This window comes from Salvelinus namaycush, chromosome 9, assembly GCF_016432855.1.
Source record: "Salvelinus namaycush isolate Seneca chromosome 9, SaNama_1.0, whole genome shotgun sequence".
In the NCBI taxonomy this organism is placed as follows: Eukaryota; Metazoa; Chordata; class Actinopteri; order Salmoniformes; family Salmonidae; genus Salvelinus; species Salvelinus namaycush.
The window spans coordinates 9,030,755-9,056,879 of NC_052315.1; the positions used below are offsets into that span (position 1 = coordinate 9,030,755).

The 26,125-nt window shown below is 47.6% G+C and overlaps 1 protein-coding gene across 1 annotated transcript in view; it reads left to right on the forward strand.

The window, feature by feature from the left end:
* The first annotated feature begins 11,383 nt into the window (after positions 1-11,383).
* LOC120053647 (prolyl 3-hydroxylase 2-like) overlaps positions 11,384-26,125 on the forward strand; it is a 116,076-nt gene continuing 101,334 nt past the window's right edge. The window contains exon 1 of the mRNA XM_039000807.1: positions 11,384-11,995. Coding sequence (XP_038856735.1) covers positions 11,576-11,995 — 420 coding nt within the window. The 5' untranslated portion in view covers positions 11,384-11,575. The remainder of the gene's footprint in view (positions 11,996-26,125) is intronic.

Consider the following 26,125-nt stretch of genomic DNA (forward strand, 5'->3'; position numbering starts at 1 on the left):
CAAATAGTTTACAATGAAATGTCTCCCCATTGGAATACATTGACTGCACCTCTAAATTCAACCTAAAGCCTATGTGGGTTATGATTTTCTTATGAACCTGTCTTTGATGTCAGTCCATCAGGCCACCATGAGGTCTACCTGTGTCGATTCTAAGCTTCCTGGAGCAACCGGAAGTGGTTAAATCACCCTAAAAGTGTTTGCCATAGCCAACCTGCAGTTTGAGAGAAATAGTGCATTCAGCCCTATGTAAATCAGTCAATTTTTAACATACAGACTTAAAACTCAGGATTCTGTAACAGCCTACTCCAGTGATGATATGTGTTTATTTATAGCTTCCTGTGACAACCGGAAGTGCCATAACTGGTGTCAAATGGGCTGTTTCGAAGTGTTAAAAATGTCAAATCTTTCCAAAACTTCATATATGTGAATAGACAACCCTCATGAACTGTAAATCAGTCCTTCATCCCATCAGATTAAAAAAAAAAAAAATACACACCGACACAGAAATGATGGAGGGACACACTGAGGGGCTAAGAGGCAGACAGTGCCTGCAGTAGTTACTTTTGTTCCAACTTTTAAAGAACCGTCAGACCTAGAGTTCTGAAAATTTACAAACCTGTTCTAGACCTCAGGTCGATTGTGCACGGTGAATTATATGGCTCTAGAAGGTTCTCCGATCGATAAAAAGCATCGTGTATTTGCCATGTTTTCAATTCATTTTGACCTCAACGAAACGGACGACATTTAGAAAAGTCCCAGAGTCTCAAGACTAGGTGCGTTGAAACCGGCTCGGCCCATAGAGACAGACCCCAACGAGCCTGTTTGATTGCTCATTCAAGGACCCCGTAGCAAGGCAATGAAAAAAGTGGAATTTCAGCACCAATTAGGGTTTTGCTCGGGCACCGAATGACCTATCGAGCCGAAACTTGGGATTCGAGGTCGCTTCACATAGGGCTAAACATAATGTGTGAACTGGACCCGCAGCTAGAACATAACTACGTATTATTTGTTTTATTATGGTTTAAATGGAAGGCGCTGTGAATTTTGGGCCTGCTCTGAAATATGTTATAGTTGGCATCTAAAGGAGTTGGAAAAAGTGAGTTTGGAGTCAGATGGTATCAGTTTGGTGTCTGAAAATATCTATTTGACTGATGGACACTGACTTGCTCGTTGACTTTTGTACATTTGCAATATGTTTCAACGGGGAGGTACCATGAGGAAAAAGCGACATGATGAAATTTCACGAAACGAGCGATGGAGAGGAACCACTATCACTGCCCGGCCATCCTGAGGTCATCAGACCGTTGACTTTTGCATTTCTAAAGTATTTAAGAGAATGTACGTTACATTTGCAATATGATTCAACATCACATCATATTGCAAATGCACGTTAGATTTGCAATATGATGTGATGTTGAATCATATTGCAAATGTAACGTGCATTCTTTAAATACTTTAGAAATACAAAAGTCAACGTCCTGATGACCTCAGGATGGCCGGGCAGTGATAGTGGTTCCTCTCCAACGCTCGTTGCGTGAAATTTCATCATGTCGATTTTGGTGATGGTACCCCCGCGTTGAAACATATTGCAAATGTACAAAAGTCGACTAGCAAGTCAACTAGCAAGTGTCAACAAAAGTCAACTAGCAAGTGTCCATCAGTCAATTGGATATTTTCAGACACCAAACTGATACCATCTGACTCCAAACTCACTTTTTACAACTCCTTTAGAAGCCAACTATCACATATTTCAGAGCAGGCCCAAAATTCACAGCGCCTTCCATGAATGCACCAAAATAGCATTCTGAAATCACCACTAAAATGACATCGCCATATTCTCCAGGCCGTGCCGAGTTCAACGGGATGCCCCGCTTGACCGTAGCTCGCTCGGTCTGAGCGCAGCGACCGTTACAAGAGAACGGACACGAATGACCTTTTGACCTCAATGTCAATTTTATTTGCTTTTGGGAGACAGAGAGAGAACCGTTAAGGTTAGAAACACAATTTCACCTCAGGAATGTTCTTAAGGTCCTCCCGATCTGTGCAAGCCTATCCTTGAGCTTGTGGCATTAACCCTTCACAGTTAAAAGAAGGTGTTTACATCAAACAGTTTACAATGACATTTCGCCCCATAGGAATACATTGACTGCTCCCCTAAATTCAACCTGAAGCCTATGTGGGTTATGAATGTCTTATGAACCTGTCTTTGATGACAGTCCATTAGGCCACCATGAGGTCTACCTGTGTCGATTCTAAGCTTCCTGGAGCAACCGGAAGTGGTTAAAATCACCCTAAAAGTGTTTGCAATAAGCACCCTGCAATTTGAGAGAAATAGTGCATTCAGCCCTATGTAAATCAGTCAATTTTTAACATATAGACTTAAAACTCAGGATTCTGTAACAGCATACTCCAGTGAGTATATGTCTTTACTTTCAGCTTCCTGTGCCAACCGGAAGTGCCATAATTGGTGTCAAATGGGCTGTTTTGAAGGGTTAAAAATGTCAAATCTTTCCAAAACTTCATAATTGTGATTAGGCAACCCTCCTGAACTGTAAATCAGTCATTAGTCCCATCAGATTTCAAAGAAAAATTTACACACCCAAACAGAAATGATGGAGGGACACACTGAGGGGCTAAGAGGCAGACAGTGCCTGTAGTAGTTACTTTTGTTCCAACTTTTAAAGAACCGTCAGACTTAGAGTTCTGAAACTTTACAAACCTGTTCTAGACCTCAGGTCGATTGTGCACGGTGAGTTATGTGGCTCTAGAAGGTTCTCAGACCGATAAACAGCCTCGTGTATTTGCTATGTTTTCAATTCATTTTCAGCTCAACGAAACTGATGACATTTAGAAAAGTCCCAGAGTCTCAAGACTAGGTGCATTGAAACCGGCTCGGCCCATAGAGTCAGACCCCAACGAGCCTGTTTGATTGCTCATTCAAGGACCCCGTAGCAAGGCAATGAAAAAAGTGGATTTTCAGCACCAATTAAGGTATTGCTCGGGCACCGAATGACCTATCGAGCCGAAACTTGGGATTCGAGGTCGCCTCACATAGGGCTAAACATAATGTGAGAACTGGACCCGCAGCTAGAACATAACTACGTATTATTTGTTTTATTATGGTTTAAATGGAAGGCGCTGTGAATTTTGGGCCTGCTCTGAAATATGTTATAGTTGGCTTCTAAAGGAGTTGGAAAAAGTGAGTTTAGTGTCAGATGGTATCAGTTTGGTGTCTGACAATATCCAATTGACTGATGGACACTGACTTGCTAGTTGACTTTTGTGCATTTGCAATATGTTTCAACCATCACCAAAATGCCATCACCAAAATCGACATGATGAAATTACCACGCAACGAGCGATGGAGAGGAACCACTAACACTGCCCGGCCATCCTGAGGTCATCAGGACGTTCAATTTTGTATTTCTAAAGTATTTAAAGAATGCACGTTACATTTGCAATATGATTCAACACATCATATTGCAAATGTAACACTGTGTGTTATGTTTGCAATATGATTCAACACATCATATTGCAAATGTAACACTGTGTGTTATGTTTGCAATATGATTCAACACATCATATTGCAAATGTAACACTGTGTGTTATGTTTGCAATATGATTCAACACATCATATTACAAATGTAACACTGTGTGTTATGTTTGCAATATGATTCAACACATCATATTGCAAATGTAACACTGTGTGTTATGTTTGCAATATGATTCAACACATCATATTACAAATGTAACACTGTGTGTTATGTTTGCAATATGATTCAACACATCATATTGCAAATGTAACAGTGTGTGTTTGCAATATGATTCAACAGTGTGTTATGTTTGCAATATAATGTGATGTTTTTCACTGTTGAATCATATGCAAATGTAACGTGCATTCTTTAAATAAACCCTATGTGGGTTATGAATGTCTTATGAACCTGTCTTCAATGACAATCCATCAAGCCACTATGAGGTCTACCTGTGTTGATTCTAAGCTTCCTGGAGCAACCGGAAGTGATAAAATCACCCTAAAAGTGTTTTACCCAACCAGCAGTTTGTGATATATAGTGCATTCAACCCTGTGTAAATCAGTCAGTTCTTAACGTATAGACTTAAAACTCAGGATTCTGTAAAAGCATACCCCGATCAGGATAGGTGTTTACTTATAGCTTCCTGTGCCAACCGGAAGTGCCTTAAAATGGGGTCATAGGTGCTGTTTCAAAGGGTTAAAAAAGTCAGATCTTTCCAAAACTTTAAGTGTGTGATTAGGCAACCCTCATGAAGTGTAAATCAGTCATTTCTCTAATCAGATGTCAAAGAAAAGCTCACACACACACACACACAGACACACACAGCAAGGATGGAATGAAAAAGTATGGTGCTTAAAGACACACAGAGCCTTAAATGCTTTTAGGGGGGATCCAGACTTCCATACCCGCTCTGGGAGCACTATACTACGGGCAAAAATCAATGGGTGCTGGCCTGATTGATTTATGGAGGTTTTCAAAAAAAGTCAAAAAATATTCTGTTTCATGTTTTGGGTTACCACGCACGATTTTCAATACAGTTTTAAATGCTTCATTTTGGCCTTTTAAAAAAAAATGTTATTTTCGACTATGAAGGGGTGATACGTTTTTTCCAAATTTTTGACATTTTTGACTTTTGACTTCCTATGAAATCACATTCCAAATGCACAAAACATATTCCTTAAGTACAAGTAAACATTTATAAAAAATTATGATAATAAATGTGACTAAAGTATTTTCATACAGTTCTTACACATGTGTAATTGACATAAAACTCGAAAGAATTTCGAAAAACGGTCCAGAAAGCACTTTTTTAAAGGGGGTGATACGTTTTTTCCAAATTTTTGACATTTTTGACTTTTGACTTTTGACTTCCTATGAAATCACATTCCAAATGCACAAAACATATTTCTTAAGTACAAATAAAAATTTCAAAAAAATTATGTTAATAAAATTTGACAAAAGTATTTTCATACAGTTCTTACACATGTGTAATTGACATAAAACTCGAAAGAATTTCGAAAAACGGTCCAGAAAGCACTTTTTTAAGGGGGTGATAAGTTTTTGACAAAACTTTCAAAATCTCAAAATTTTAATCTTGGGTCTTGACTTGCGTTACAAAAGGCCTATGAAAAATTTAGATAGAACAAACTCGCCCACTATAGGAATTTTGGAGTGTTACACAGCTCATTTGCAATATGGCATTTGCCATCAACTTTGGATGAAACACCGCCAGAAGTAGTGTACTTGTCCATCGTGTATATGCTGCGCTCGGTGCCAATAAGTTGCCATGTTATTTTGTACAATTGGGGGGGGACTTCCCTTACCTTATAAAGGGGTGGATCGATGTAACTTTTTTTTCTTGTCCATTTGTCCATGAAAAGTCGTGTTTGTAGTCTAATTTAACTAGACTAGCCGGAAAGACCCAAGATGTACAGTTTAAGAATTTCAGTTGGTTTAGTCAATTTGTTTACAATGCCAAAAATATCCCATTCTAGATGACAACTAATTCAATCCAGTGTGCTAGTATATTTTGAAATCAGAATAGCCAGGTTGGTTAGCTCTCGTTTACCTTCAAACACTGTACTTCCACATACAGTACCACGATCTGACATGATGTAGGAGACACCGGCACTGTGTTTTTACTCTGGTCTGGTTGGTCTGTGACAGGGTCAAGGCAAGGACCACATGCAGGCTTCAGTAAGGATCCTATTAGTAGTGATGTGTGTATGATGCAAAGGAGAGGAGGCAGGGGAGTGGAGTCGATAGGGACATCTCCTGTTGACGCTCACTATAAATCAGTGTACATAAGATAGAAACCAGTTCACCCATATCTCTCTTATTAAACCTAGCTATTGCACAATGAGACATGATGTAATGCATTAGTCCAAATCTGACACCAGTGTGGCTTTTGTGGCAAGGACAAAATTAGTTTAAAAGGATGTCAAAAGTGTTAAGGTTTTCAGATTTCATAGTCAACTAAATGCTATTCCAATATAAATGCTTTTGTCAAACCTTTCTTTGGATGTGCAATTGAGACAAAGGCTGTAATGACTAATAGAGTTGGAAGCCTGTTCAAACTACGCCAAATACAGTATTGCAGTTAAAAAAACTTTAAAAACATTAGAATTAATAAAAGAGCGCCTATGCATTAGCACTTCTGTTGTTGTGTCCTTTTTGGGAGATGTCATCAACTTTCTTAATATATTATTTTTTTACAGTATTCCAGTCACTCAGGATATCCCGTGGATCTTCATCCTCTTCCTCTCTTACCTACCCACTGCCCGGAAGGTCAACTTTTTACTGGCAGCTACAGTACGTAATGTTATTATACTAAGGTGGCTGGCTAGATAAGCGATTCTTCAGAAAGACAGGAATTACATTAACTCCTGCCTCACCCACAGTTTCATTATGAGATGGGCTGTGGGGGAGAAGTAGGGCATAGGCCTAAGACATAACACATTCACTAGTATTACTACTGTGTACCTAGTAACGAAACAAACAGAAATGGCTTCCTACTCAGAACGGATGGGAAGCACACTCCCCATTCTCCCGTAAGTCTAGAATTAGCATATCTACTGTAGGTCCGAGAATTGTCCAGAGAATTGTCCAGACCTTAACCTCTGACCTAGAAGCAGGGATAGGACACAATGAGATGGTGGTATGCATAGGAAATAATGGTTCTGTGTAGTCCATTCAGTTCTTTTAATATTAGGTCCAGGCATAGAGATACATACTGTACATGTATGTATGTTCAATATCAATGGTTTACATAATAATGGATCTCTATGGGTCCAGGTCCATCCATACTGGATTATCCCTATAATAATGCTCTGGGAGATCCTTGAAGTTAATCACAACATCCTTACTGATTCAAATGCTTGTACTAGATACCAAAGGTTCTCAGTGCTGATCAAAAGTTCATGTTGGGAGAAGTAGAGTGGCAAGTAGCATTTGTCAATGTGCCCTTGAGCAAGGCACTGAACACTTAAATTACTAAGATGTCAATGTAAAATGAGTGAGAAACTAATCTTTATCCTAAGTGTTGTTGCCCACTCCCTTTGTTCCAAGTGCATTTTAATAACAATATCAAAACAGAAAGGGTGAAAATATGACAGGAAGCATTCATTACGAGTTGGCTCTAAAGCAAAAGTGAAAGTAAGGCGTTATGGTCCGGTATGGTCCGGTACAGCGTCCGTACCAGCCAAATAAATAGTGGGGGTAGCCTCCTACGCCTTACCAGTAAAACTTGAGGGAGAGGTTATTTTCCTGGCACCACTCCGTCAGGGCCCTCATCTGCAGACTTGATGATTGAGTTGGAGACATGCATGGCCACGCAGTCATGGGTGAACAGGGAGTAAATGAGGGGCTGAGCACACACCCTTGTGTGGCCCCTGCGTAGGGCAGGTGTTGTTGCCTACCTTCCCGATCTGGGGTCAGCCCATCAGTCCAGGACCCAGTTGCACAGTGTGGGGTTCAGACCCAAGGCCCTGAGCTTAGTGATGAGCTTAGAGGACACTATGGTGTTAAAAGCTGTAGTTAATGAACATCATTCTTACATAAGGATTCCTCATGTCCAGAAGGGATAGGGCAGTGTGCAGTGAGATGGCGATTGTGTCATTTGTGGATCTGTTGAGGCGGTATGCAAACAGGAAAAATGGTGGACATCTTGAAGCAAATAGGGACAACAGACTGGGATAGGGAGAGATTGAATGTGTCCGTAAACACTCCAGCCAGCTGGTCTGCACATGCTCTGAGGAAGCGGCTTGGGATGCGTTCTGGGCCGGCAGCCTTGCGAGGGTTAACACGCTGAAATGTCTTACTCACGTCGACCATGGAGAACGAAAGCTCACAGTCCTCATGAGTGGAGTGTGCTTTTTGGAGAAATGTCCTCTGGTCTGATGAAACAAAAATAGAACTGTTTGGCCATAATGACCATCGTTATGCTTGGAGGAAAAAGGGGAAGGCTTGCAAGCCAAAGAACACCATCCCAACCGTGAAGCACGGGGGTGGCAGCATCATGTTGTGGGGGTGCTTTGCTGCAGGAGGGACTGGTGCACTTCACAAAATAGATGGCTTCATGAGGAAGGAAAATGATGTGGATATATTGAAGCAACATCTCAAGACATCAGTCAGGAAGTTCAAGTTTGGTCGCAAATGGGTCTTCCAAATGGACAATGACCCCAAGCATACTTACAAAGTTGTGGCAAAATGGCTTAAGGACAACAAAGTCAAGGTATTGAAGTGGCCATCACAAAGCCCTGACCTCAATCCTATAGAAAATATGTGGGCAGAACTGAAAAAGCGTGTGCGAGCATGGAGGCCTACAAACTTGACTCAGTTACACCAGCTCTGTCAGGAGGAAAATTCACCCAACTTATTGTGGGAAGCTTGTGGAAGGCTACCCGAAACGTTTGACCCAAGTTAAACAATTTAAAGGCAATGCTACCAAATACTAATTGAGTGTATGTAAACTTCTGAACCCCTGGGAATGTGAAGAAAGAAATAAAAGCCGAAATAACTAATTCTCTCTACTATTATTATGACATTTCACAATCTTAAAATAAAGTGGTGATCCTAACTGACCTAGGACAGGGAATTTTTACAAGGATTAAATGTCAGGAATTGTGAAAACTGAGTTTAAATGTATAGTAGAGTTAGGCTGTAATGTAACAAAATGGGGAAAAAGTCAAGAGGGTCTGAATACTTTCCGAAGGCACTGTATGCGCCAAAAATGCATTTTACATACAGTACCTGTCAAAAGTTTAGACACACCTACTCATTCAAGGGTTTTTCTTTATTTTTACTATTTTCTGAATACAACGCACATTCTTCTGAAACTCATCAGTCTATTCTTGTTCCAAGAAGCTGAAGATATCGTACAACACTGTGTACTACTCCCTTCACAGAGCAGTGCAAACTGTCTCTAACCAGAATAGAAAGAGGAGTGGGAGGCCCTGGTGCACAACTGAGCAAGAGGACATTAGCGCAAGTACATTAGAGTGTCTAGTTTGAGAAACAGACGCCTCACAAGTCCTCAATTGGCAGCTCCATTAAATAGTACCAGCAAAACACCAGTCTCAGCGTCAACAGTGAAGAGGCGACTCCGGGATGATGGCCTTCCAGTCAGAGTTGCAAAGAAAAATCCATATCTCAGACTGGCCAATAAACAGAAAAGATTAAGATGGGCAAAAGAGCACAGACACTGGACAGAGGAACTCTGCCATAGTGGTGGGCCATATACTTTTCACTGTTTAAAAGCATTGAGTGCCCTCTACTGGGGCAATAACAGCATTCATTCCTTCAGCAACAGTTGGGTTAGCTGGCAGGTCGAGGATTGTATTACATAGGCTGCAATTGTATTCATGAGTTAGCTAATCATCCATAGAGTATTCCATAGGTAAGAATTTGACGGATCACTTGCGTGTTCCCCAATGGATTAATGAGTTGCCAACAGGTATATCATGGGACAGTTAATATCACAATCCACATGGCTCATATTGTGGTATGGAAATAGTTATTCTTCACCATCCAAAATATGGTTGCATTGATTCATAGATACTGTATGCTGTCTTAAGATCTTGTTGTTGAAAGGAATAAAGCAGGGTGCCCAACAGGCAGCATCATGTTGATTTTAAATGCCTTCCCCCCCCCAGTTTTCTGAGCAAAAAAATACATGTATTTTTATTATTTATTGTTGGACATAAAATACTGTAAAAACACCAGCAAATCAGCTCCAAGTGATTTTAATTTGGGAAATTTGTCCCAAAGTATTCCCAAGCATAATAGAGAGATATATGTGATCGTATACAAATGTAAGCAAGGTTTGAAAGGATTATGTTTTAGTCTGTTTGAGCCTCTTGTGGTCAATTTGCAATCTACAAATTATTTGTAATTATGGTCCGGCCCCCTGACCATCACCTCAAGAAAAACATCGGCCCACGGCTGTATCTAGTTGATGATCCCTGGAATAAAGTATTGCTGATATACTGTTAACTGCCAAAATAAAGGAAACACCAACATAAAGTATCTTAATAGGGCGTTGGGCCACCACGAGCCAGAACAGCTTCAAGTGTCTGGAAGTCTTCTATGAGAAACTCCATCATTTGGTGTTTTGTTGATGGTGGTGGAAAACACTGTCTCAGGCACCGCTCCAGAATCTCCCAGAAGTGTTCAATTGGTCTTAGTTGTGGTGACTGACACACACACACACAGTTTTGTATCACTATCCTTGTGGGGACCAAGGAATTGATTCCCATCCAAAATCCTATTTTCCCTAACCCTAAATCTAACCCTAACCTAACCCCTTAATCCTAACCACAATTGTAACCTTAAACCTAACCTCTCAGCCTAAAATAGCATTTTTCCTCAAATGTCTCCCAATTTTCCTTGTTTTACTATTCTTGTGAGGACTTCTGGTACCTACAAGGACAGTTAAACAAACAAAAAACACACACACAAAAGCCTTTAAACCCCCTATGCTCCTTTGAGACCCTTCTTTCAAAGTCACTGAGATATCTTCTTCTAGCCATGGTAACCAACATAATGGGCAACTGGTTATTGACCCTAAGCATGATGGGATGTTAATTGTTTAATTAACTCAGGAACTACACATGTGGAAGCACCTGCTTTCAATATATTTCCTTTTATATATTTATTTATTTTGGCAGTTACCTGTATATGCCATAGGGGCAAGTAATGAAGCTCTGCAGAAAGTACTAGAAAGAGTATTGGGACCTGTAGGGGGAGACAATGTACAGTGATTGAACATTTTCAGAGCGTGTTACTCGAGATGATCTGAGATACTGTGGCGTTGTTCCACTTTAGCCATTCTTCGATCTCAGAGATCACAGAACATGTTTGGTTAAAGGAAAACAGGGAATGAAAAGAGTCCCATTTACCATTGTGTCGCCAAACTTGTGTATTTGTAGGAAAACATAGACTAGAAGGTAGACCTGCAGGGTAGCCTTAGTCAACAGTTACAACAGCACTATAAAACGCTAAAACTGAACAGTAGTTACTGTATCCCGTGTGTTACTAGTAGACTATAGATATATATGTTGACACTTTAAACAGTAGGCTACGTCCAGCTAGGATTTATATTTTTTGTTGTGAAGTAGCCTATAGATCTAGGCTGATTGTTGGTATGATAAAATAGTTATTTCATGTAGTGCCATCGGGCAATTCATAAAGCTTAGTCGAGTGACTTTACAATTGTGTCAAATGACTGCTAATATCGTAAGAACTCAGTGAGATGTCACCATTGATTTAATCGCAGAGGGGACGGAGTTAGTGGAGCGAGAGTGGGGGGTCATTACAGAAACTGTTTCCTTGACTGAAGTAGTCCCATTTAAGCCCCGCCACTACCGTCCGGAACATCTACCAAAAGACTCATTGAATGGGAAGCAAACCTTTTTCAACTTTTAGCCTACCACGTGACTATCACATCTTCTATCTGGACTCCGCAAGCTGCCCTGGTAATTGTATCACAAAACCGAGGAGCTTGTGCAAACTGGTGCGCGTGAAAAAGATAACTAACGCCGAAGATGGATGTTGTGCATTTTTCCATTGGTAGTATCTTGTCGATTGTTCTTCAAGCGCTGTTGTTGTCTTCCTCATATGGTTCGTTGGAGCCCTACGACCTTTTGTACAACAATGCCGTCGAAGCCTTTTACAGAAGTGACTATAAAGATGTGGTGCGACACATGGAGTGTGCGCTCAGAAGCTACGCAGAAGTCCGCCAGACTAAAGTCCGATGTCGGCTGAGATGCCAGAGCCAGCACCCGTTTGATTCCGTCTCCATGGACCTGCAGTTCTTTGACGTGGTTCTCCGAAGATCCAATTGTCAGAACGAGTGCATTGAAGAGAAAGTTGGAACACAGTCCATGCACAAAGTCAGCGAGGATGTCATCCAGGATTTCCACAGACGAATCCCGTACAACTATCTTCAGTTGGCTTATCAGAAGGTAAAATGTTTTTTAGTAAATCTCACCAACAACTTTTGATGTAGTTATTTATTATACTAGTAATTTTTATTAGGCTACAGTGCATCATTTGGTGTCCTACACAGGCCACTGCAATAAACTGGTGCGCAGCTGTATTCTCACCCAGCTGTTGCTGCTGCTGAGCAACGTGACGCCGTCTCTACCCGGTGTGCTGTTGAGTGTGATACAGTGTTGTCCTTTCGGTAGCGACGAGAGAAAAGATACAATGTAACGCTCAAGTATATCTGATATAGCCTACTGTATTAGTTTTGTTGCAAATCATTTTTGGGACTTGAGTGAAACTTTGTCTTTTCCCATCCCTACTGTCTCCAATTACTAGCGTAAATATAACACATAACGGGCTATAGTAGCACAGGTTCGACACAGAGGGGAATTTCCGTCAGTTATATGAAGCATCCTCACAAAACATACTATTTCTCCAAAGCAAACACGACTTTCTCACACACGCATGTACATCCATAGTAGGCCTGCAGGTTATGGAATTGTAATAGCCCCTCCCCCACTATGTCTCTGCCTGCATTCATTCATAACGTTTTCCAGACAATACCTCTGCCATTGAATCGAAACAGGTACACACATCTGTGAACTTGCTCTCCATTGTTCTCCATCAGAGAATGTCATGGTTCCTTTTTTTATGGTCTCTGGTGGTGTGCCGGTGTCATGCCAACAGCTGGCAACTCCTCGATGACCAACCAGCCCATTACACAGAAACTACTACACTGGTATCTGATTACTTTTATTTGTATTTATTTAACTAGGCAAGTCGGTTAAGAACAAATTCTTATTTACAATGACACCTACCCTGGGCCAAACCCCAACGACGCTGGGCCAATTGTTTTCTGACCTATGGGACTCCCAATCACGGCCGGATGTGATACAGCCTGGATTACATGGTGGTGCCCCTCAAATCCTGATTTGACATTGGACTGTCTAAAAACAAACATGTATATGCCTGCCTAACAACATAAAAAAAATAGTGAATTATTCCCATCTCTAAAGCACCAACAACATCAGATCTATTTGAACTGTGAAGAAATCTCAAGTGCCCTGTTCACCTCCCCTCTTTAACACTAGAACCGCTAAAGCAGTCATTTTCACTGTTCATCATTTTATATTAGTTATTACTCTGACATTTCAAAAGATGTCAAGCCCCCCTACTTCATTGACTTGTCCTAAATAAGTCTATATAACACACTGTGCTTGTTAGAATCTTAATATCACAAACAGAACTGGAGTTAGAACCAGTTTTATGAGGGCATGTCACTTTTAAAAAATGTTATTCCACCGTTGCTCCTCCTTTTCTTGACAGTAGGGCCTGCTCCGCTCCTTCTGACAGTAGGGCCTGCTCCGCTCCTTCTGACAATAGGGCCTGCTCCTTCTTCTGACAGTAGGGCCTGTTCCGCTCCTTCTTCTGACAGTAGGACCTGCTCCGCTCCTTCTTCTGACAGTAGGACCTGCTCCGCTCCTTCTTCTGACAGTAGGGCCTGCTCCGCTCCTTCTTCTGACAGTAGGGCCTGCTCCGCTCCTTCTTCTGACAGTAGGGCCTGCTCCGCTCCTTCTTCTGACAGTAGGGCCTGTTCCGCTCCTTCTTCTGACAGTAGGACCTGCTCCGCTCCTTCTTCTGACAGTAGGGCCTGTTCCGCTCCTTCTTCTGACAGTAGGACCTGCTCCGCTCCTTCTTCTGACAGTAGGGCCTGCTCCGCTCCTTCTTCTGACAGTAGGACCTGTTCCGCTCCTTCTTCTGACAGTAGGGCCTGCTCCGCTCCTTCTTCTGACAGTAGGACCTGCTCCGCTCCTTCTTCTGACAGTAGGGCCTGTTCCGCTCCTTCTTCTGACAGTAGGGCCTGCTCCGCTCCTTCTTCTGACAGTAGGGCCTGCTCCGCTCCTTCTTCTGACAGTAGGACCTGCTCCGCTCCTTCTTCTGACAGTAGGGCCTGTTCCGCTCCTTCTTCTGACAGTAGGACCTGCTCCGCTCCTTCTTCTGACAGTAGGGCCTGTTCCGCTCCTTCTTCTGACAGTAGGACCTGCTCCGCTCCTTCTTCTGACAGTAGGGCCTTCTCCGCTCCTTCTTCTGACAGTAGGGCCTGCTCCGCTCCTTCTTCTGACAGTAGGGCCTGCTCCGCTCCTTCTTCTGACAGTAGGGCCTGCTCCCCTCCTTCTTCTGACAGTAGGGCCTGCTCCGCTCCTTCTTCTGACAGTAGGGCCTGCTCCGCTCCTTCTTCTGACAGTAGGGCCTGCTCCGCTCCTTCTTCTGACAGTAGGGCCTGCTCCGCTCCTTCTTCTGACAGTAGGGCCTGTTCCGCTCCTTCTTCTGACAGTAGGACCTGCTCCGCTCCTTCTTCTGACAGTAGGACCTGCTCCGCTCCTTCTTCTGACAGTAGGGCCTGCTCCGCTCCTTCTTCTGACAGTAGGGCCTGCTCCGCTCCTTCTTCTGACAGTAGGGCCTGCTCCGCTCCTTCTTCAGACAGTAGGGCCTGTTCCGCTCCTTCTTCTGACAGTAGGGCCTGCTCCGCTCCTTCTTCTGACAGTAGGGCCTGTTCCGCTCCTTCTTCTGACAGTAGGGCCTGTTCCGCTCCTTCTTCTGACAGTAGGGCCTGTTCCGCTCCTTCTTCTGACAGTAGGGCCTGCTCCGCTCCTTCTTCTGACAGTAGGGCCTGCTCCGCTCCTTCTTCTGACAGTAGGGCCTGTTCCGCTCCTTCTTCTGACAGTAGGGCCTGTTCCGCTCCTTCTTCTGACAGTAGGGCCTGTTCCGCTCCTTCTTCTGACAGTAGGGCCTGCTCCGCTCCTTCTTCTGACAGTAGGGCCTGCTCCGCTCCTTCTTCTGACAGTAGGGCCTGCTCCGCTCCTTCTGACAGTAGGGCCTGCTCCGCTCCTTCTTCTGACAGTAGGGCCTGCTCCGCTCCTTCTTCTGACAGTAGGGCCTGTTCCGCTCCTTCTTCTGACAGTAGGGCCTGCTCCGCTCCTTCTTCTGACAGTAGGGCCTGCTCCGCTCCTTCTTCTGACAGTAGGGCCTGCTCCGCTCCTTCTTCTGACAGTAGGGCCTGCTCCGCTCCTTCTGACAGTAGGGCCTGCTCCGCTCCTTCTTCTGACAGTAGGGCCTGCTCCGCTCCTTCTTCTGACAGTAGGGCCTGTTCCGCTCCTTCTTCTGACAGTAGGGCCTGCTCCGCTCCTTCTTCTGACAGTAGGGCCTGTTCCGCTCCTTCTGACAGTAGGGCCTGTTCCGCTCCTTCTTCTGACAGTAGGGCCTGCTCCGCTCCTTCTTCTGACAGTAGGGCCTGTTCCGCTCCTTCTTCTGACAGTAGGGCCTGTTCCGCTCCTTCTTCTGACAGTAGGACCTGCTACGCTCCTTCTTCTGACAGTAGGGCCTGCTACGCTCCTTCTCCAGACAGTAGGGCCTGTTCCGCTCCTTCTTCTGACAGTAGGACCTGCTCCGCTCCTTCTTCTGACAGTAGGGCCTGCTCCGCTCCTTCTTCTGACAGTAGGGCCTGCTCCGCTCCTTCTTCTGACAGTAGGGACTGTTCCGCTCCTTCTTCTGACAGTAGGGCCTGCTCCGCTCCTTCTTCTGACAGTAGGGCCTGTTCCGCTCCTTCTTCTGACAGTAGGGCCTGTTCCGCTCCTTCTTCTGACAGTAGGGCCTGTTCCGCTCCTTCTTCTGACAGTAGGGCCTGTTCCGCTCCTTCTTCTGACAGTAGGGCCTGCTCCGCTCCTTCTTCTGACAGTAGGGCCTGCTCCGCTCCTTCTTCTGACAGTAGGGCCTGCTCCGCTCCTTCTTCTGACAGTAGGGCCTGCTCCGCTCCTTCTTCTGACAGTAGGGCCTGCTCCGCTCCTTCTTCTGACAGTAGGACCTGCTCCGCTCCTTCTTCTGACAGTAGGGCCTGCTCCGCTCCTTCTTCTGACAGTAGGGCCTGCTCCGCTCCTTCTTCTGACAGTAGGGCCTGCTCCGCTCCTTCTTCTGACAGTAGGGCATGCTCCGCTCCTTCTTCTGACAGTAGGGCCTGTTCTGCTCCTTCCTCTGACAGTAGGGACTGCTCCGCTCCTTCTTCTGACAGTAGGGCCTTCTCCGCTCCTTCCTCTGACAGTAGGGCCTGCTCCGCTCCTTTTTCTGACAGTAGGGCCTGCTCCGCTCCTTCTTCTGACAGTAGGGCCTGCTCCCCTCCTTCTTCTGACAGTAGGGCCTGCTCCCCTCCTTCTTCTGACAGTAGGGCCTGCTCCCCTCCTTCTTCTGACAGTAGGGCCTGCTCCCCTCCTTCTTCTGACAGTAGGGCCTGTTCCGCTCCTTCTTCTGACAGTAGGACCTGCTCCGCTCCTTCTTCTGACAGTAGGGCCTGTTCCGCTCCTTCTTCTGACAGTAGGGCCTGTTCCGCTCCTTCTTCTGACAGTAGGACCTGCTACGCTCCTTCTTCTGACAGTAGGGCCTGCTACGCTCCTTCTCCAGACAGTAGGGCCTGTTCCGCTCCTTCTTCTGACAGTAGGACCTGCTCCGCTCCTTCTTCTGACAGTAGGGCCTGCTCCGCTCCTTCTTCTGACAGTAGGGCCTGCTCCGCTCCTTCTTCTGACAGCAGGGACTGTTCCGCTCCTTCTTCTGACAGTAGGGCCTGCTCCGCTCCTTCTTCTGACAGTAGGGCCTGCTCCGCTCCTTCTTCTGACAGTAGGGCCTGTTCCGCTCCTTCTTCTGACAGTAGGGCCTGTTCCGCTCCTTCTTCTGACAGTAGGGCCTGTTCCGCTCCTTCTTCTGACAGTAGGGCCTGCTCCGCTCCTTCTTCTGACAGTAGGGCCTGCTCCGCTCCTTCTTCTGACAGTAGGGCCTGCTCCGCTCCTTCTTCTGACAGTAGGGCCTGCTCCGCTCCTTCTTCTGACAGTAGGGCCTGCTCCGCTCCTTCTTCTGACAGTAGGGACTGCTCCGCTCCTTCTTCTGACAGTAGGGCCTGCTCCGCTCCTTCTTCTGACAGTAGGACCTGCTCCGCTCCTTCTTCTGACAGTAGGGCCTGCTCCGCTCCTTCTTCTGACAGTAGGGCCTGCTCCGCTCCTTCTTCTGACAGTAGGGCCTGCTCCGCTCCTTCTTCTGACAGTAGGGCATGCTCCGCTCCTTCTTCTGACAGTAGGGCCTGTTCTGCTCCTTCCTCTGACAGTAGGGACTGCTCCGCTCCTTCTTCTGACAGTAGGGCCTTCTCCGCTCCTTCCTCTGACAGTAGGGCCTGCTCCGCTCCTTTTTCTGACAGTAGGGCCTGCTCCGCTCCTTCTTCTGACAGTAGGGCCTGCTCCCCTCCTTCTTCTGACAGTAGGGCCTGCTCCCCTCCTTCTTCTGACAGTAGGGCCTGCTCCCCTCCTTCTTCTGACAGTAGGGCCTGCTCCCCTCCTTCTTCTGACAGTAGGGCCTGCTCCGCTCCTTCTTCTGACAGTAGGGCCTGCTCCCCTCCTTCTGACAGTAGGGCCTGCTCCCCTTCTTCTTCTGACAGTAGGGCCTGCTCCCCTCCTTCTTCTGACAGTAGGGATTGCTCCCCTCCTTCTTCTGACAGTAGGGACTGCTCCGCTCCTTCTTCTGACTGTTAAATGTGCATCTCATGATCACCCTGATAATTGCCTCAACTGAACATAAACTATACTGAAATGAATTTCACACATATAACAGTAGATGAAATAGATTAAGAAAAGTATGATGGGGTAGAATGGGCGAGTTAATGAAGCGAACTATGAATAATTATGCAATCACCAATTGTGAATGAAGAACAAGGCTACACAGTGAGAGTGTGCGTAATTGTAATGCTGAACAGCTTTCAATATCTGGGAAAATATCCACATTGGGCAGCAGGTGAGCAAGTGTCTGAGAATGTGGTGGTGAGGCTTGTTGAACTTTACGTTGGCAAGGGAAGAAATGTCACCATGGACAATTTCTTCACTTCACTGTCAATGGCGAACAAGTTGCTTGCAAATAAAACAAGTCTGGCCGGCACCATGAACAAAGACAGGAGCGCCCGCCCTCTCTCAATGTTATGTCATAATTACGTAAAATTCTGGCAAATTAGTCCGCAACGAGCCAGGCGGCCCAAACTGTTGCATATACCCTGACTCTGTGTGCAATGAACGCAAGAGAAGTGATACAATTTCCCTAGTTTAATATTGCCTGCTAACATGATATTCTTTTAACTAAATATGCAGGTTTAAAAATATATACTTCTGTGTATTGATTTTAAGAAAGGCATTGATGTTTATGGTTAGGTACATTCGTGCAACGATTGTGCTTTTTTTGCAAATGCGCTTTTGTTAAATTATCCCCCGTTTGGCGAAGTTGGCTGTCTTTTGTTAGGAAGAAATAGTCTTCACAGTTCGCAACGAGCGAGGCGGCCCAAACTGCTGCATATACCCTGACATATACCCGGCACAGAACGCAAGAGAAGTGACACAATTTCCCTAGTTAAAATAAATTCATGTTAGCAGGCAATACTAACTAAATATGCAGGTTTAAAAAATATATAGTTGTGTATTGATTTTAAGAAAGGCATTGATGTTTATGGTTAGGTACACATTGGTGCAACGACAGTGCTTTTTTTGCGAATCCGCTTGTTAAATCACCCATTTGGCGAAGTAGGCTGTGATTCGATGATAAATTAACAGGCACTGCATCGATTATATGCAATGCAGGACAAGCTAGATAAACTAGTAATATCATCAACTATGTGTAGTTAACTAGTGAATATGTTAAGATTGATTGTTTTTTATAAGATACGTTTAATGCTAGCTAGCATCTTACCTTGGCTCCTTGCTGCACTCACATAACAGGTAGTCAGCCTGCCACGCAGTCTCCTCGTGGAGTGCAATGTAATCGGCAATGATCGGTGTCCAAAAATGCCGATTACCGGTTGTTATGAAAACTTGAAATCGTCCCTAATTAATCGTCCATTCCGATTAATCGGTCGACCTCTAGTCTACACTGAGTGTACAACACTTTAGGAACACCTTCCTAATATTGAGTTGCACCCCCCTTTGCCCTCAGAAGAGCCTTAATTCATCAGGGCACAGACTTTACAAACTGTCAAAAGCGTTCCCCTGAGATGCTGGCCCATGTTAACTCCAATGCTTCCCACAGTTGTGTTAAGTTGGCTGGATGTCCTTTGGGTGGTGGACCATTCTTGATACACACAGGAAACTGTTGAGCGCGGAAAAACCCAGCAGCGTTGCAGTTCTTGACACTCAGTTCCTGGCACCTACTACCATACCCCGTTCAAAGGCATTTAGCTCCTCTGTCTTGCCGATTGACCCTCTGAATGGCACACATACACAATCCACGTCTCAATTGTCTAAAGGCATTTAAAAATCATTCTTTAACCTGTCTCCTCTCCTACACTGATTGAAGTGGATTTAACAAGTGATATCAACAAGGGATCATAGCATTCACCTGGTCAGTCTGTCATGGAAAGAGCAGATGTTCCTAATGTTTTGTCCACTCAGTGTGTTATAATCATCATCATCATCATAATAACGGGGGCACGTTTAGGTCATGTACTGTAATTGCATGGCCTTGGCCCAGCCCTATAAATCTGTGCTCAAAGGGAAATGTATTATGATATTTTCAAGCAGAATAATAGGCTCAAAACAAGGCGTTAACTAATGTCACCATGGCTGTTTTCTAGATAGCCTCCTCCACGTGTCTCTGCATGTCTCCCAGCGTGTTGATGTCTTTATGAACTGGCTAAAATGCGGGTGTTGTCGAGCCGGGGGAGCGCGCGGGGTGTTGTCGAGCCGGGGATGCGTTCGTAGGTGTTTGTGAAAATAAACAACATTCCTCCACTATTTGACATTCCAGCCTCGCACACCCGCCTCTGGACCCGCTCTCTGGCTTAATGGCCCCTTTTGGGCCTGGCAGCAGAAGGGCCCACAGACACCAACACAGACACGCCAACTGTTCTACCCTCGTCTGAATGGTGCGTGTCCCCAATTCTCCCACCATTTAGCCAGGCAAATATTTTGTTTTCCAGTTGTTTGCTTTACTAAAAGGAGAGACACGCCAGGCTTGTGCAGGAGGTAAAGGGAGACTCTTGTTTTGCCCTAGGTAGCCCCCAGTAGCTGGTGGTTGGCCAGAGCTGGCTCCACATCCTAAAGCCACAGCAGGATCAAAAGCCCTCAGCGACCCCTGGTCTCATCGGCTCCACTGGCCTCTAGGCTAGGTGCTTATCTCCAGCACATCCTGGGGAGGGTAGGCCACTCTGAGGGATGTGTGAACTGGTGTGAACCAGGGATTGTAACCAACTTCTGTCCATATAGGCCCTGTAGGTGCTGTTTGAAATGAAAGAGAAGGGAGTTGTTTGGGGGACGGGGGACGGGGGGGGGTTGCCTCTCTTTAGTGACTTGTTTCCCATGCCCATGTTTTGAAGTTTTGTTTGTGGCTAGGAAAGTTATTGCGTTAGTGTTCACAATTTATTGCCAATTAACCGCAACACATTTAGAGAGACAAAGGAACGCAAGGAAATTTCATCACTTGAACATCTGTATTTATTTGGGATTTGGCTAGGGGTTATATTCAGCTCTAAATAGGGCCAGATGGCCCAACTATTTGATTTATAATGAATTCATTAAGTTATTTGACATATGAGGACAGTCTGCCTTTGCAAATTCCATCTGGCCCACCATATGACACATTGGACTGCACGTCGCTCTGTATCTCATTGTGGATGAACTGATTTCCCATTGTCACTTTGTTTGGGAACCCCCCTCCCCCCCCCCCCTCCCGACTAGGTCACCACACTGTCTGCATCCTGCTGTTCTTGGAGCCACAGTGTTCCACACTATTTACTTTGTTTACTTTATGTGTCTTTTATTATTTCTAATTGTTGCATTGTGGAGAAGGAACCTGCCAGTAAGCATTTTGTTGGACGGTGTATCCCATACATACGTCTAATAAAACTTGAAACCTCTCTCCGGAATGCCACGTTTATCACCAGTTTTCGCTCAAGGCTCTTCACACATGAGCAATTCAGGTACTTGTTTCTCCACTGTGAATGATGGTTTGATATCCACTCAGCAGGCTACCTGTTGTTGTTCAGCTCCAACCCTCTCCTACATGGATCTCTGAGATGAAGACATGGGCTGGACTTCTGTGGACCTCGGGGGGGGGGGGGGGGGGGGGTTGTGACCTTATCCAATTACTAGGACTCATTTTCCACTACGCAACAGTGTAATGATCATCGTGGCGTCTGTCTCCTTGAAAGCGCCGTCGTCACGCTGATCCAATTAGCCAACCAGCCAAGAAGAGAGGAGCTAGGAGGGATCCCCACACCATATGGACCCCAGCTAGGAGGGATCCCCACATCATATGGAACCCCAGCTAGGAGGGATCCCCACACCATATGGAACCCCAGCTAGGAGGAATCCCCACACCATATGGACCCCAGCTAGGAGGGATCCCCACATCATATGGAACCCCAGCTAGGAGGGATCCCCACACCATATGGACCCCAGCTAGGAGGGATCCCCACACCATATGGACCCCAGCTAGGAGGGATCCCCACATCATATGGAACCCCAGCTAGGAGGGATCCCCACACCATATGGAACCCCAGCTAGGAGGAATCCCCACACCATATGGACCCCAGCTAGGAGGGATCCCCACACCATATGGAACCCCAGCTAGGAGGGATCCCCACACCATATGGACCCCAGCTAGGAGGGATCCCTACACCATATGGACCACAGCTAGGAGGGATCCCCACACCATATGGAACCCCAGCTAGGAGGGATCCCCACACCATATGGACCCCAGCTAGGAGGGATCCCCACACCATATGGACCCCAGCTAGGAGGGATCCCCACACCATATGGAACCCCAGCTAGGAGGGATCCCCACACCATATGGACCCCAGCTAGGAGGGATCCCCACACCATATGGACCACAGCTAGGAGGGATCCCCACACCATATGGACCACAGCTAGGAGGGATCCCCACACCATATGGAACCCCAGCTAGGAGGGATCCCCACACCATATGGACCCCAGCTAGGAGGGATCCCCACACCATATGGACCCCAGCTAGGAGGGATCCCCACACCATATGGAACCCCAGCTAGGAGGGATCCCCACACCATATGGACCCCAGCTAGGAGGGATCCCCACACCATATGGAACCCCAGCTAGGAGGGATCCCCACACCATATGGACCCCAGCTAGGAGGGATCCCCACACCATATGGACCACAGCTAGGAGGGATCCCCACACCATATGGACCCCAGCTAGGAGGGATCCCCACACCATATGGAACCCCAGCTAGGAGGGATCCCCACACCATATGGAACCCCAGCTAGGAGGGATCCCCACACCATATGGAACCCCAGCTAGGAGGGATCCCCACACCATATGGAACCCCAGCTAGGAGGGATCCCCACACCATATGGACCCCAGCTAGGAGGGATCCCCACACCATATGGACCCCAGCTAGGAGGGATCCCCACACCATATGGACCACAGCTAGGAGGGATCCCCACACCATATGGAACCCCAGCTAGGAGGGATCCCCACACCATATGGAACCCCAGCTAGGAGGGATCCCCACACCATATGTAACCCCAGCTAGGAGGGATCCCCACACCATATGGAACCCCAGCTAGGAGGGATCCCCACACCATATGTAACCCCAGCTAGGAGGGATCCCCACACCATATGGACCCCAGCTAGGAGGGATCTCCACACCATATGGACCCCAGCTAGGAGGGATCCCCACACCATATGGAACCCCAGCTAGGAGGGATCCCCACACCATATGGACCCCAGCTAGGAGGGATCCCCACACCATATGGGACCCCAGCCAGGAGGGATCCCCACACCATATGGACCCCAGCTAGGAGGGATCCCCACACCATATGGACCCCAGCTAGGAGGGATCCCCACACCATATGGACCCCAGCTAGGAGGGATCCCCACACCATATGGACCCCAGCTAGGAGGGATCCCCACACCATATGGAACCCCAGCTAGGAGGGATCCCCACACCATATGGACCCCAGCTAGGAGGGATCCCCACACCATATGGACCACAGCTAGGAGGGATCCCCACACCATATGGAACCCCAGCTAGGAGGGATCCCCACACCATATGGACCCCAGCTAGGAGGGATCCCCACATCATATGGAACCCCAGCTAGGAGGGATCCCCACACCATATGGAACCCCAGCTAGGAGGAATCCCCACACCATATGGACCCCAGCTAGGAGGGATCCCCACACCATATGGAACCCCAGCTAGGAGGGATCCCCACACCATATGGACCCCAGCTAGGAGGGATCCCCACACCATATGGACCACAGCTAGGAGGGATCCCCACACCATATGGAACCCCAGCTAGGAGGGATCCCCACACCATATGGACCCCAGCTAGGAGGGATCCCCACACCATATGGACCCCAGCTAGGAGGGATCCCCACACCATATGGAACCCCAGCTAGGAGGGATCCCCACACCATATGGACCCCAGCTAGGAGGGATCCCCACACCATATGGACCACAGCTAGGAGGGATCCCCACACCATATGGACCACAGCTAGGAGGGATCCCCACACCATATGGAACCCCAGCTAGGAGGGATCCCCACACCATATGGACCCCAGCTAGGAGGGATCCCCACACCATATGGACCCCAGCTAGGAGGGATCCCCACACCATATGGAACCCCAGCTAGGAGGGATCCCCACACCATATGGACCCCAGCTAGGAGGGATCCCCACACCATATGGAACCCCAGCTAGGAGGGATCCCCACACCATATGGACCCCAGCTAGGAGGGATCCCCACACCATATGGACCACAGCTAGGAGGGATCCCCACACCATATGGACCCCAGCTAGGAGGGATCCCCACACCATATGGAACCCCAGCTAGGAGGGATCCCCACACCATATGGAACCCCAGCTAGGAGGGATCCCCACACCATATGGAACCCCAGCTAGGAGGGATCCCCACACCATATGGAACCCCAGCTAGGAGGGATCCCCACACCATATGGAACCCCAGCTAGGAGGGATCCCCACACCATATGGAACCCCAGCTAGGAGGGATCCCCACACCATATGGACCCCAGCTAGGAGGGATCCCCACACCATATGGACCCCAGCTAGGAGGGATCCCCACACCATATGGACCACAGCTAGGAGGGATTCCCACACCATATGGAACCCCAGCTAGGAGGGATCCCCACACCATATGGACCCCAGCTAGGAGGGATCCCCACACCATATGGACCCCAGCTAGGAGGGATCCCCACACCATATGGAACCCCAGCTAGGAGGGATCCCCACACCATATGGACCCCAGCTAGGAGGGATCCCCACACCATATGGAACCCCAGCTAGGAGGGATCCCCACACCATATGGACCCCAGCTAGGAGGGATCCCCACACCATATGGACCCCAGCTAGGAGGGATCCCCACACCATATGGACCACAGCTAGGAGGGATCCCCACACCATATGGACCACAGCTAGGAGGGATCCCCACACCATATGGAACCCCAGCTAGGAGGGATCCCCACACCATATGTAACCCCAGCTAGGAGGGATCCCCACACCATATGTAACCCCAGCTAGGAGGGATCCCCACACCATATGGAACCCCAGCTAGGAGGGATCCCCACACCATATGTAACCCCAGCTAGGAGGGATCCCCACACCATATGGACCCCAGCTAGGAGGGATCTCCACACCATATGGACCCCAGCTAGGAGGGATCCCCACACCATATGGAACCCCAGCTAGGAGGGATCCCCACACCATATGGACCCCAGCTAGGAGGGATCCCCACACCATATGGGACCCCAGCTAGGAGGGATCCCCACACCATATGGACCCCAGCTAGGAGGGATCCCCACACCATATGGACCCCAGCTAGGAGGGATCCCCACACCATATGGACCCCAGCTAGGAGGGATCCCCACACCATATGGACCCCAGCTAGGAGGGATCCCCACACCATATGGAACCCCAGCTAGGAGGGATCCCCACACCATATGGACCCCAGCTAGGAGGGATCCCCACACCATATGGACCACAGCTAGGAGGGATCCCCACACCATATGGAACCCCAGCTAGGAGGGATCCCCACACCATATGGAACCCCAGCTAGGAGGGATCCCCACACCATATGGAACCCCAGCTAGGAGGGATCCCCACACCATATGGAACCCCAGCTAGGAGGGATCCCCACACCATATGGACCCCAGCTAGGAGGGATCCCCACACCATATGGACCACAGCTAGGAGGGATCCCCACACCATATGGACCACAGCTAGGAGGGATCCCCACACCATATGGAACCCCAGCTAGGAGGGATCCCCACACCATATGGAACCCCAGCTAGGAGGGATCCCCACACCATATGTAACCCCAGCTAGGAGGGATCCCCACACCATATGGAACCCCAGCTAGGAGGGATCCCCACACCATATGGAACCCCAGCTAGGAGGGATCCCCACACCATATGGAACCCCAGCTAGGAGGGATCCCCACACCATATGTAACCCCAGCTAGGAGGGATCCCCACACCATATGGACCCCAGCTAGGAGGGATCTCCACACCATATGGACCCCAGCTAGGAGGGATCCCCACACCATATGGAACCCCAGCTAGGAGGGATCCCCACACCATATGGACCCCAGCTAGGAGGGATCCCCACACCATATGGGACCCCAGCCAGGAGGGATCCCCACACCATATGGACCCCAGCTAGGAGGGATCCCCACACCATATGGACCCCAGCTAGGAGGGATCCCCACACCATATGGACCCCAGCTAGGAGGGATCCCCACACCATATGGAACCCCAGCTAGGAGGGATCCCCACACCATATGGACCCCAGCTAGGAGGGATCCCCACACCATATGGACCACAGCTAGGAGGGATCCCCACACCATATGGAACCCCAGCTAGGAGGGATCCCCACACCATATGGACCCCAGCTAGGAGGGATCCCCACACCATATGGAACCCCAGCTAGGAGGGATCCCCACACCATATGGAACCCCAGCTAGGAGGGATCCCCACACCATATGGAACCCCAGCTAGGAGGGATCCCCACACCATATGGAACCCCAGCTAGGAGGGATCCCCACAC